This window comes from Haematobia irritans, chromosome 2 (genome assembly GCF_050003625.1).
Source record: "Haematobia irritans isolate KBUSLIRL chromosome 2, ASM5000362v1, whole genome shotgun sequence".
NCBI classification, from domain to species: domain Eukaryota; kingdom Metazoa; phylum Arthropoda; class Insecta; order Diptera; family Muscidae; genus Haematobia; species Haematobia irritans.
Genome location: NC_134398.1, coordinates 45,364,685 through 45,378,611, shown reverse-complemented (window position 1 = coordinate 45,378,611; position 13,927 = coordinate 45,364,685). Strand labels below are relative to the sequence as shown.

Below are 13,927 nucleotides of genomic sequence, written 5' to 3'. Positions count from 1 at the left end.
TTTCCGCATAATTAATTTTTTAAAAAAATTATATTTAAATCACCAAATATTTTTAACTAAACATTTAAATATAACATGGAAAATGTTTAATTAAAAAAAAAATAATTGATACAAAGCATTACTTATAAAACAAAATTAGATTGGGCAAATTGAATAAAACCGGTCACGATGGTGCCGAAATACTTTTAATTACAGAAGGGAACAATGCTTCTGTTTATTAAGAACAGAATATTGTGTTTATGTTTATTTGGGACGCTGAATCCAAATTCTGTGAAAATTTTATTTCTATAGAAAATTTTATTTCTATAGAAAATTTTGTCAACATTTTATTTCTATAGAAAATTTTGTCAAAATTTTATTTCTAAAGAAAATTCTGTGAAAATTTTATCTCTATAGAAAATTTTGTCAAAAGTTTATTTCTATAGAAAATTTTGTCAAAATTTTATTTCTATAGAAAATTTTGTTTAAATTTTATTTCTATAGAAAATTTTGTCAAAGTTTTATTTCTATAGAAAATTTTGTTTAAATTTTATTTCTATAGAAAATTTTGTCAAAATTTTATTTCTATAGAACATTTTGTCAAAATTTTATTTATGTAGAAAATTTTGTCAAAATTTTATTTCTATAGAAAATTTTGTCAAAATTTTATTTCTATAAAAAATTTTTGGAAAATTTTATTTCTATAAAAAATTTTATCAAAATTTTATTTCTATAGAAAATTTTGTCAAAATTTTATTTCTATAGAAAATTTTGTTAAAATTTTATTTCTATAGAAAATTCTGTTAAATTTTATTTCTATAGAAAATTTTTTCAACATTTTATTTCTATAGAAAATTTTGTCAACATTTTATTTCTAAAGAAAATTTTGTCAAAATTTTATTTCTATAGAAAAGTTTGTCAAAATTTTATTTCTAAAGAAAATTTTGTCAAAATTTTATTTCTATAGAAAATTGGGACGCTGAGTCCAAATTATGTGAAAATTTGATTTCTATAGAAAATTTTGTCAAAATTTTACGTCTAAAGAAAATTTTGTCACGATTTTATTTCTAAAGAAAATTTTGTCAAAATTTTATTTCTAAAGAAAATTTAGTCAAAATGTTATTTCTATAGAAAATTTTGTCAAAATTTTATTTCTATAGAAAATTTTGTAAAAATTGTATTTCTATAGAAAATTTTGTAAAAATTTTGTTTCTATAGAAAATTTTGTCAAAATTTTATTTCTATAAAAAATCCAAATTCTGTGAAAATTTTATTTCTATAGAAAATTCTGTGAAATTTTATTTCTATAGAAAGTTTGTCAAAATTTTATTTCTATAGAAAATTTTGTCAAAATTTTATTTCTATAGAAAATTTTGTCAAAATTTTATTTCTATAGAAAATTTAGTGAAAATTTTATTTCTATAGAAAATTTTGTCAAAATTTTATTTCTATAAAAAATTGGGACGGTGAATCCAAATTCTGTGAAAATTTTATTTCTATAGAAAATTTTGTCAAAATTTTATTTCTATAAAAAATTGGGACGGTGAATCCAAATTCTGTGAAAATTTTATTTCTATAGAAAATTTTGTCAACATTTTATTTCTATAGAAAATTTTGTCAAAATTTTATTTCTAAAGAAAATTTTGTCAAAATTTTATTTCTATAGAAAATTAGGACGCTGAATCCAAATTCTGTGAAAATTTTATTTCTATAGAAAATTTTGTCAACATTTTATTTTTATAGAAAATTTTGTCAAAATTTTATTTCTAAAGAAAATTCTGTGAAAATTTTATTTCTATAGAAAATTTTGTCAAAATTTTATTTCTAAAGAAAATTCTGTAAAAATTTTATTTCTATAGAAAATTTTGTCAAAACTTTATTTCTATAGAACATTTTGTCAAAATTTTATTTCTATAGAAAATTTTGTCAAAATTTTATTTCCATAGAAAATTTTGTTTAAATTTTATTTCTATAGAAAATTTTGTCAAAATTTTATTTCTATAGAAAATTTTGTCAAAATTTTATCTCTATAGAAAATTTTGTCAAAATTTTATGTCTAATGAAAATTTTGTCAAAATTTTATTTCTAAAGAAAATTTTGTCAAAATTTTATTTCTAAAGAAAATTTGTCAAAATTTTATTTCTAAAGAAAATTTTGTAAAAATTTTATTTCTATGAAAAATTTTGTCAAAATTTTATTTCTATAGAAAATTTTGTCAAAATTTTATTTCTATAGAAAATTTTGTCAAAATTTTATTTCTATAGAAAATTTTGTTAAAATTTTATTTCTATTGAAAATTTTGTCAAAATTTTATTTCTATAGAAAATTTTGTCAAAATTTTATTTTTTTAGAAAATTTTGTTAAAATTTTATTTCTATAAAAAATTGGGACGCTGAATCCAAATTCTGTGAAAATTTTATTTCTATATAAAATTCTGTGAAATTTTATTTCTATAGAAAATTTTGTTAAAATTGTATTTCTATAGAAAATTTTGTCAAAATTTTATTTCGGTAGAAAATTTTGTCAAAATTTTATTTCTATAGAAAATTTTGTCAAAATTTTATTTCTTTAGAAAATTTTGTTAAAATTTTATTTCTATAAAAAATTGGGACGCTGAATCCAAATTCTGTGAAAATTTTATTTCTATAGAAAATTCTGTGAAATTTTATTTCTATAGAAAATTTTGTCAACATTTTATTTCTATAGAAAATTTTGTCAAAATTGTATTTCTATTAAAATTTTGTCAAAACTTTATCTCTATAGAAAATTTTGTCAAAATTTTATTTCTATAGAAATTTTTTTTAAAATTTTATTTCTATAGAAAATTTTGTTAAAATTTTATTTCTATAGAAAATGTTGTCAAAATTTTATCTTTATAGAATTAATTTCTAATTAATTTCTATAGAAAATTTTGTCTAAATTTTATTTCTATAGAAAATTTTCTCAAAATTTTATTTCTATAGAAAATTTTCTCAAAATTTTATTTCTACAAAAAAGTGTGTCAAAATTTTATTTCTATAGAAAATTTTGTTAAAATTTTATTTCTATAGCAAATTTTGTCAAAATTTTATTTCTAAAGAAAATTTTGTCAAAATTTTATTTCTATAGAAAATTTTGTCAAAATTTTATTTCTATAGAAAATTTTGTCAAAATTTTATTTCTATAGAAAATGTTGTCAACATTTTATTTCTATAGAAAATTTTGTCAAAATTTTATTTCTTTTAATTCATTAAAAAAAAAAATAAAATAAAAAAATATAATTACTTTTACATTCGGATGTAAAATTAATTTTAGTGTTTCAGATTATTTTCTCTATACAACGCATCATTATACTTGCCTCGTAAAAAATATTACCCAAAATCATCTTTTGCAGTTGCTTACGTTAGCCATCATCATAGGCTAAAGTCAAATGAAATTGTGTAGCATATGCTCAGGGGTGTTATTTGCTCTACGGCTAAGGAGACTGACTAGACGATGTTGTGTGAATTATGTTGGGGAAAAAACATGAGTTTGTATGTGAAATCATTTTAGTCAAAATGTTTTAGTTACACCATAAGGACTAGTAAAATTTTTACAAGCTTTATAAAATTTATTTACAACATACCATACCATAAGGTAGACTAACTGAGAAGTGATGAAGGAAAACGACACGAAATGTTTGTGATGAAGACTATGCAGTGTTTTAGTATGGTATTAGGTAGAGAGAAAATATCTCCCTAAAAACTTTTGAACGCCTAATAGTATGCAATGAACAATTATATTTTGTACAAAAAAAAAATTAACACAAATGACTGTTAGGGTGACATAAATATTATTTAGTGCTGGGAAATAGCTAACATTCCGGAAAAAGTTTTCATAAAACTTATTATCTAATGGCTTCATGCTAGCGTAAAATAGCAGTCTGGGAAAAAAGAAAAAGTTTTTTAACAAAACTCTCAGTACTAAGAGTATGCAATGAATGCGTGAGGTGAACAGTTGTGCACTAAAACTCATGTACATACACAAAGGTTATATGCTGTAAGTCATTTGCATATTTCTATCCATGTATCGTTCGCTTACTTCAAGAGTGGCATTAACCAAAATTGAGTTTCGTTGCTATATATTTAGAAATTTTTTATAAAATTGATTGGGGTAAGAAGAAAAAAAAATTATTTGGAAAGCTTTACTTTGTTTGATTTTGAAGTGGGTTACCCATCGAATAGCATGCAGATATATTGTGCAGAAATCTTGGACAATATATGTGATGAAAGAGCATGGAAAACCACAGTGGTCGGTCAGGCACTGGTGAAAAAAGGGAGCAGTCACAATTAGCAACTAAACCCAAGAATTATGAATTTACTGGCCATACGACAGTTGTTAGACTCCAATGATAATATGGTGGTTTACGTTTGTGGCCAGTACATCAGTAATGTGTCTCGCTTATCATTTAGATGAATAGATAATGGGACTGAACTTATTATTTTATTGTGCACCCCGAAAAAAGGGGCTCTAATGCCAAATGAACTTTATTTTAGTTCATGAAGATTAGTTGATTTTAGTTAAATTTTGTACAATATGAGTAAATGTTCCTTATTTGAATAATTTTTTGCTAACTTTTAAATGCCATGAACTAAAAATAAGAAAAAAAGTTGTATACAAATATAGTGCACAATTTTACTAAAAAATAAAATAGTTCATATTTTCCTAAAATGGCAGAAGTTTGCTTAAATTGAGTTCATAAGTCTCTCAAATGAGTACATTTTACTAAAATTGTACCTGGCATGAACTTCGTATAGCGCTAAAGACATTTTAACAATTTTAGATCCAATTTTTTCTTTCAACATATGAAATTTTCTTAAACAAGAGAAAAAAATTAATTATTTTTAATAAATTTTCTTCAATTTGACAAAAAGTTTTAACCTATTTGTAACATGCTGCAATTAGAAAACTATTTTAGTTAAAATTTTCTAAAATAAACCTACATTTTCTTTCATGGTGGGTTCACTTTTTTTGGGTGTGGGAGATGTTTTCCCTTTACATGTTCGCAAAAACCATGGAATAGATTGACCAATTAGTCGATTATATATAGTGAAGTGGACGCTTTAATCACATCAAGAAAACATTGCACATTTGATAGACGCCTTTTTTTAGAGTATACAAGTTTGAGAGGTTTCACTGTACCTTCAAATTGGATATATTGTAAATTAATAGTCCTATTTCAATAGTTCACATGGAGGTCTGAAGTCACGGCAAAATTTAGAGATACTATATGAGGGGGAAAGATATAATCTGTCTATATATTTTTCCGGCTTTGGTTAGATGACATGCATATAACTGACATTGCAAACACTTCCGTTTGGATTTAGTTTTGTACAAAAATAATTACACTTAATTTTATAATTCCCTAAACTATGCAGTTCTTGAGCTTATTGATATGTTAACACTTACAATTATTAATGGCAACCATTTTTGTAATGAAGTCTTGTTTCGTGTAGTATTTTATATTGGGTTTGTTATACAAGAAGGCACTGGTTTTCTTTTTTTCTCTCAAAGATTTTTTAAACGTTTGAAGAACACTCTGTTTATTTTTGCTTTTTTTTTGTCAGGTATAGTAGTATAAAATTTTGTTTAAAAATTTAAAAATAATCTTTGAGCGTTTTTTTTATGTTTTCTCGTTTATACAAAGTGAAATGGCCGGATTTTTGTATTATTTAAAAAATTCCTTGCAACTGGAAACGGTAGCCAGGCGACTGTTGCAATTGAACTGAATGTAGGGAAATGGCAAATATAACATGAAACGAATGAAACTTTGCTCTGTTCAAACATACAAAAACAACAAAAACATGAGGCCCATTTGACGTATATTTGTCCATATATAGTGTGTATAGCAACACTAACAATAACAACTGCAACAACGGCAACCTTTAGTTTTGTGGAAAGTCATATTGATAATGACGACGTAACGTCTGGGGGACAGACGGTAAACCGAAAAATAGCAATAAAAAGGATACCGTTAAAAGACTCACTAATAACAACAACAACAAGAACTACAATAATAACAGTAGATACTATAGATTGGCAGCATTGCCAACTAAGCAAACATGCAACACTCATGCACACGCACACTCACACACATACTACTGTATTTATACAACCAACTAACGGGTTGGGCTGCTATGGAATAGCAAATATACATTAAATTGAGATACTGCAAGAACGATTGCATATTTTTTGGCTGAATTCCACATGCCATTACTCGAACCATATAAACCCAACACATGGCAGCCTGACAACCACAAAGAAGCTTAGCAGCAAAAAGGGTGAGTAGTAAAACGATGGTCATTCGTTTATTGAATCGCCTTGATTGTAGATCGTATAACAGCAATGTTAGCTCATTCGTCTGTCTGTCTGTCTGAGTTTCAATTTGAATTAAATTTTTCCTGCCAAACCAAACCAAAGACTACAGACACATCCAGTGACACTGCAACCTAAAGTTAAAACATAGGTCGACGAAAAGGAACAAAATTACCATTTTATGTATGGCGAAATAATAAAATGAAAATTCGTCGTTTTTAGTGGTTGTTGATTGTTTTTTTGTTGGTGGATAAAATCATCGCTTATTGGTGGTTTTGGACCCTTTTAACTAGAGGAGTACATCTGGTGGCCAAGCATGGTTGATCAAGCATGCAGTAAATATTGTAAGCAAAAATAACAATATTGAGTAATTTGTTTGTTTTGTCATCGTCGTCGTTGTTGGTATTCGTCGATGTTTAGTTTATAATTGAACCATTTCCCGTTTACCGGTTGAGTTATTAATAAACTTTGTTAGTCTGAGTTAGGTGTAAAGAATTGTAAAAGAATTTTAATACAAAATACCAATAGTTTTAAAAAGGAAAGGAAAAAACATATGAATTCATGGCTAATGTATAAAGTTGTTCTCCCTGGGGATGAGTCACTGCCTCTGCGAAATTAAAGGTGGTTCACACAATGCGAAATAGAAATAAAGGGAGAATCGTATTTCTTTTCCTTTATATATTCCTATGGACCTAGTGCTCAGTATATAGTCTGGAGACTATATACTAGTTTTTTTCAGTACTTGGTTTATGTCTGGTACTCTTAAGGATGAAATGTAACGGCGAAACATTTATATGTTTAAGCCTACCAGCATTTAAAAGTTCGATTTTATCCCCATCAATACCATAGACTCTTAAGCGACACTATAACGATCGTCAACTGTGATGGAAACTGTACCAAAAAAATTGTTGAAAGTATTTTGTCAATACCAATATTTTGTGAAACACTAAAAGCAAATAGCTTCTTCTAAATTATGAAGATAATAAAAAAAAAAACAAGTATATACGGCCGTAAGTTCGGCCAGGCCGAATCTTATGTACCCTCCACCATGGATTGCGTAGAAACTTCTACGAAAGACTATCATCCAGTTCCTATATATCGGATGAAATTTGCTTCTCTTAGAGTCCCTGCAAGCCAAATTTGGGGGTCCGTTTATATGGGGGCTATACGTAAAAGTGGACCGATATGGCCCATTTGCAATACCATCCGACCTACATCAATAACAACTACTTGTGCCAAGTTTCAAGCCGATAGCTTGTTTCGTTCGGAAGTTAGCGTGATTTCAGCAGACGGACGGACGGACATGCTCAGATCGACTCAGAATTTCACCACGACCGGGAATATATATATATATACTTTATAGGGTCTTAGAGCAATATTTCGATGTGTTACAAACGGAATGACAAAGTTAATATACCCCTATCCTATGGTGGAGGGTATAACAGAGCGGAAAACAAATTTAGTACGCTTAAAATTGTGAAAGGTATATTGTTGAAGAAATTGTCGAAATTTAAACGATACTTTTTTCAGAAAAATTTCCAATAATACTGCCTCGATCAAGGATATATAGGAACTAACTGCCAGACGACCGTTCACAATCATTGGAAAAAGTGTACCGAAAACGTTTTGCTTTTGTTAGAGTTTTTTGAATTTCTTCGAAAATTTTAAACTTTTATCACCAAAAAAATTCGTTTGTTACAAAATTTGTATTTTTTCAATAAAAAAAAATATATTTTTGAACCAACAACACAATCCATTTCGTTTATATCAAGCACTGTTCATTTCTGACTTTTAATAAGACACATTTTACAGTTTCATAGTAAAAATTTAATATACGAGTAGTAGTATGTAATGTTGAACATCTTTTCGGAATCTTCTGAACATATCTGGAATATATGTAAAAAAAAACTTTTTGGTGTTCGTCAAAGCAGGGATCGAACCCAGGACCCTTGGTATGCAATGCGGATGTACCAACCACTGCTCCCTTGCACGGTGCCCAAATAAATGTTTCTGTTAAATAAAATTTGTTTAATCGGCTCGTGGGCGCCACAAACTATACTATATAAATATAACTTATAACGATAATTGTCTATTGATGACAATAACGGCTACGTAGCCCAGTGGATAGTGTGTTGGCTTACACATTGCATGGTCCGCGCTTCGATTCTCCGTCCAGGCGAAAGGTAAAATTTAAAAAAATTATCAAATCGAAACAGAAAAAGGTGCTAAGAACTAAAAACGTCGTGGAAGTGAGAAAGATGTGAGGGAAAATGCAATTAGCCAGAAATGATTATTTATTTTTTTTTCTGAGTTAAGGTTGAATTATACACCATGCATCAATCCGTGCGTTGATGGAAGGGTTGATTTTTTCTGTTTGCGGCAGACTATTCGAGCTTTTGATTTCAGAGAGAAATTTCAACTCTTCAATCATCGGAAGCATTTTACAAAAGAAGAACGTGGAGTCGAGTATAAACATACATAAATAATTTTATAATATAAACATAACTTTATTTAGGTGTGAACAGTTTTTTACTACCATTTAACACCATCGCTCTAAAATCCCTTTTATTTTTCTTTAATAATTCATTTTAAAGAAAATAAACTGTTTAAATTGTTTTAGCTGCAAAACTCGAACTTAATGCTTGCTTGCTCGCGGTGTCCGTCAACTCCTCGTGGACTACTTATTAATAAAGAGGAACTAAACTTTGTTTTTATACATTTTACTGTGTAATTTTTCACTATTTCCTCCATATTTCATTTTACTGTCCCAACTCTAAAAAGAGTATAGTGCCCTGATTTCTTTTAACGAATCAAGAAAAAAATTGTGCCCATAATGACAAAATGATAAACAAAACACATGTCCCCACATACATAAAATGCTGCTCTCAAGGCGAAAACATATGCTGTTTGTTTTTCAAATGTCTATTCTCTTGGTTCCGAATGTATATTCTCTTTATTCAAATTAAATAATATTTAGACTTAGGCATATCAAATTTTTGGCCTTATCATAAAACAATTTTCCGAAACAACATACAAGTGGTTTCAGAGAAATTGTTCTCTTTTGATTCTTTCGCTGTGTTATGTTGATATCTTTCGTCTCTATTTCTTTCTCTATACTCTCTCTGTCGCTTTGAATAAAATATCACAACATAAAGGGTGATACGGTCAAAATTTGGTCAAGGGAAAACGCGTGTAAATCGGTGAAATCGTTTATTTAAAAAATCAAATTAAATTTCTTTTTCAAGTTCAATTAGTATAAAATTCAGGAAAAATATTCAGTTAGGCTTTCGCTTTTCCAAATCCGAATTGCCGGGCATCACGCTTGACACCTGCCATCAGATTTTGTACAGCCACCTTGTCCACCTTCTTCGCCGCAGAAAGCCAGTTTGCTTTGAACTGCTGCTCGTCCTTAGCAGTTTTTTTGGTCTTCTTTAGGTTCCGCTTGACAATAGCCCAGTATTTATCAATTGGGCGGAGTTCTGGCGTGTTGGGAGGGTTCTTGTCCTTGGGAACCACCTGCACGTTGTTGGCGGCGTACCACTCCATGGCCTTTTTACCGTAATGGCAAGATGCCAAATCCGGCCAAAACAGTACGGTACAACCGTGTTTCTTCAGGAAAGGCAGCAGACGTTTATTCAAACACTCTTTCACGTAAATTTCTTGGTTGACAGTCCCGGAAGCTATAAAAATGCTGCTTTTCAAGCCACAGGTACAGATGGCTTGCCAAACCAGATATTTCTTTGCGAACTGTGCTTGAAAATATCTGCTACCTTTCCCTGTCCCGGAAGCTGCTTGTAGTCGGCTTTGACGTAGGTTTCGTCGTCCATTACCACACAGTCAAACTTCGTCAGCATCGTCGTGTACAGCCTCCGGGATCGCACTTTGACCGTCGTATTTTGTTTTATCATCGCGATTTGGAGTCACTACCTTCTTGTAAGTCGATAGTCCGGCTCGTTTTTTGGCTCGATGCACGGTTGTAGACGATACACCCAGCTTATTTGCGGCATCTCGGAGAGAGAGGTTAGGGTTTCGCTTGAAACTACCGGCAACTCTCTTTGTCGTCTCAGCGGCTTCCGGTTTTCGATTTCCCCCCGATCCAGACTTCCTGGCTGTCCTCAAACACATTAATTACATTTGTAACGGTTGATTTAGCAATTTTTAGCGATTTTGCCAGCTTTGCGTGCGAGTAGCTCGGATTTTAGCGATGCGCGAGCAAAATTTTGATACGATGCTCTTCTTGCTTGGACGGCATTTTGACAACTGAAGAGTGAATTCCAAAATCAAAATAGGAGCAAAATTCTACACACACACACCTTCAAAATGAGGGGTGTTCAGGTTTTTTAAATGCAAAATTGAAAGAAATACGTCAAGTTTATATTGACCAAATTTTGACCGTATCACCCTTTATGTATGTTTAGTCGAAATTTGTAAATTTATATATGTTTGCATTCACACATATGATTTTTATGAAATATTCATGCCCCAAACATAATATATTCTAACATATTAACATTGATGTCCCAAACATTTAGTGTTAGTTTAGGAACATTACATGTTTGCACTTAAATATATTGTGTTTTAAAATTGTGCCCGAAACACATTTTGTTTATATCGAAACATAGGAAAAACATATTTTTCTAGCAGTGTATAGGCCAGCATTATGTTGGCATTAACGCCCTAATAATTAATTTGACAGTCAATAAACATTTTCAATTATTGCATTGGAGCATTCCCCATCAAGATATAATACAATTTGCAACATAATGATATAATTTTATTCCGTTTGTGAAGATTTATTTTTGATTTTAGCGGCTAAACTCGAACTTAGTGGCCATCTTACAAGAACAGAAAAATATTACTTATGTTTAATAATGTTTCTTAAACTTGACTAAAATTATTAACTGGTTTTTCTAACATAAGGCTACATTTTCTTTCATGGTGGATTTATTATTTTTTTTTGGGCGTAGGATCTTTTCACTATCGAGGAATACGACCTACCCTTGTAATTGCGAACCGAAAGCATGTGTGCAATATTTCAATGTGTATCGTCGTACAAAATTCGAGAATAATTTGGTATTCATCCACATGGTTTTTTTTTTCAAGCTGCAACATGACGATGCAAGAGTGCAAGGATTTTCTACGACATAAAGGAAATTGTCTAAATAAGAACGTATATTAAATACTACTACATACAAGTTCATATATAGAACATATGGATAGGTATGACACAGGCCGTTCGTTATATAACGGATATAAGGAAATTGTTTGTCAGCGGAAATTATAAATTTTTTTGAGGGCCGAAATAAATTTACTGGAAAATTGGATATTGAAAAAAAAGATATAAGAAAATTTGTTTTTGTAATTAATTTTTGATGATGCTACAAAGACATGAGCAAAATGTAATAAAATGTGTAAATCAATTAAAACTTTATATCGTCAACTATTAGGAAATGGGTAAATTTTTTTTATGGGCAGAGCTGCCTTGGGAAAAAAATTACCAAGGAAACAATTTATACTCATAGCACGCAATAGGTTTGACGTTTGTTCTATCAGTAAAAGAGAGCAGGGTTTTATTTTAAATGTAAATTTCTTTTCTATTATTATTTTAAATGTAAATTTCTAGGATGGATGCTATCTATTGTAACCTACACGCTCACAAAAAATCGCTTCTGTAACATATACTCCCAAACATATTTTGCTTCAAGCATATACATTTTTGGCTATTGCCCAAACATTTATATGTTTGATCTCTTCCAATATATAATATGTTTGAAAGCATATTGGTCTAAACAATATATGTTTGGGTAGTCAATTTCCAAACATTTTGTATTTTTGCATCCAAATTCAATAATGTTGTCTTCCAAAAAACAATATGTTATTATGTGAACATATGATATGTTTGGAAGCATTTTGCACCCAAAAATATTATATGCTTAAAAAAATTCTCCCAAACAATATTGTGCTCAAAATTTTATTTATTTATTTATATATTTACAATCATAATGAATTATGAAAATAAACAGGTAATATAGGTGCTAACAACATATGTTTTCGACCTGAATGCTCAAAATTTTGTTTCTGCCCAATTGTATATTCCTCCACATCTTTCTCACTTCCACGAGATTTTTTAGTTCTTAGCACCTTTTTCTGTAATACAAACATTGTAGAAGAAATTATTCAATTGTATGATTTTTTTTATTTATTTTAATTTTACCTTTTGCCGGACGGGGATTCGAACAGCGGACCACACAGTTTGTAAGGATCAAAGAAGTAGCTGATCAATTGCCCAAGGAAAAAAATGTTAATTTTGTAATAACAAGCAACAACCACCAACTTAATTCAATATCGCTCCCTGTTAAATAGCGCTCCAAGCTACTAAACACATATATGTTTATAGGCTATTTCTAAATTAATATATGTTTGCATCCAAGCATATTATATTTAAAAACATTTTATGTCCCAAACATAATATGTTCTAACATATTAACATATATGTCCCAAACATGTTATGCTAGTTTATGAACATTATATGCTTGCACTCAAAAATATTGTGTTTAAAAATTTGTGTTCCAAACATATAATGTTTATAGCCAAACATATGAAAAACAGTCTTTTTCATCCGTGTACTTCAGGTTGCTATCATTTCGCTAGTCTGAAAACTGACATTTATAGTTCATGTTATTGTTTGCATGCTTACAAAAGCATTTTGATCTATTACATTCAGACATAGAGTTTTTCGTGAAGAAATTCAAGATTGATAGTGTGATTGCTTTTTATTTGGCTGGCACAAGCACAAGTGACCATCGCTTTAGCTCTGCAACATCTAAATGTGAACAAATCTTTTGTATCACGTACCATTGCTCGTTACCATTTTCGAAAAGTGAAGGCCATATTTGATCGAAATCCACGCCGCAATGGTAGAACACTTGCTTATGAGCTGAACATAGCGTGAGAGTGGTTGCAATACGTATTGAAAAATGAACTTGGACTAAAGCCATTGAAGTTCCAAAAAGTGCAAGAGCTCACCGATGCACAAAAAAAGTCACTTTGGAAAGAGAGGCGTTGCTTGCACGAAAGTGGCCACATACCAAAAAAGTGAAGTGCTTGATAAGAAGAATGTCGCTGGAGCCACCGTAGTGCTATGGTTAGCATGCCCGCCTTGCAGACACAAGGTCGTGGGTTCGATTCCTGCTTCGACCGAATACCAAAAAGGTTTTCAGCGGTGGATTATCCCACCTCAGTAATGCTGGTGACATTTACTTCTCTAAGTGGTTTTACTGCAATGTGGAACGCCGTTCGGACTCGGCTATAAAAAAGAGGTCCCTTGTCATTGAGCTTAGCATGGAATCGGGCAGCACTCAGTGATAAGAGAGAAGTTCACCAATGTGGTATCACAATGGACTGAATAGTCTAAGTGAGCCTGATACATCGGGCTGCCACCTAACCTAACCTACGTCGCGCGAAAATTGGACTAAATTGTCCTTCACATTTTGAGATTTCCACAAAACATTCTTGAAACCAGGAAAATTTAATGGCCTGGTGTACGTTTTAATTACAGCTTACGAAATTACACCCTCTCATAGAAGAAAAAATTAACTAAAAGTAAAGAAAAAAT

The 13,927-nt window shown here is 30.0% G+C and overlaps 1 protein-coding gene across 4 annotated transcripts in view; it reads right to left on the bottom strand.

Moving 5' to 3' along the window:
* stai (stathmin) overlaps positions 1–13,927 on the bottom strand; it is a 578,970-nt gene that overhangs the window by 41,937 nt on the left and 523,106 nt on the right. Inside the window, exon 1 of one of the 4 annotated variants that reach the window (XM_075293927.1) lies at positions 5,407–5,704. The exons of the other annotated variants lie outside the window; for them this stretch is intronic. Within the exon in view, the coding sequence (XP_075150042.1) occupies positions 5,407–5,425 (19 nt within the window). The 5' untranslated portion in view covers positions 5,426–5,704. Of the gene's footprint in view, positions 1–5,406; positions 5,705–13,927 lie in introns of those variants that run through there. 4 annotated transcript variants of the gene reach the window in all.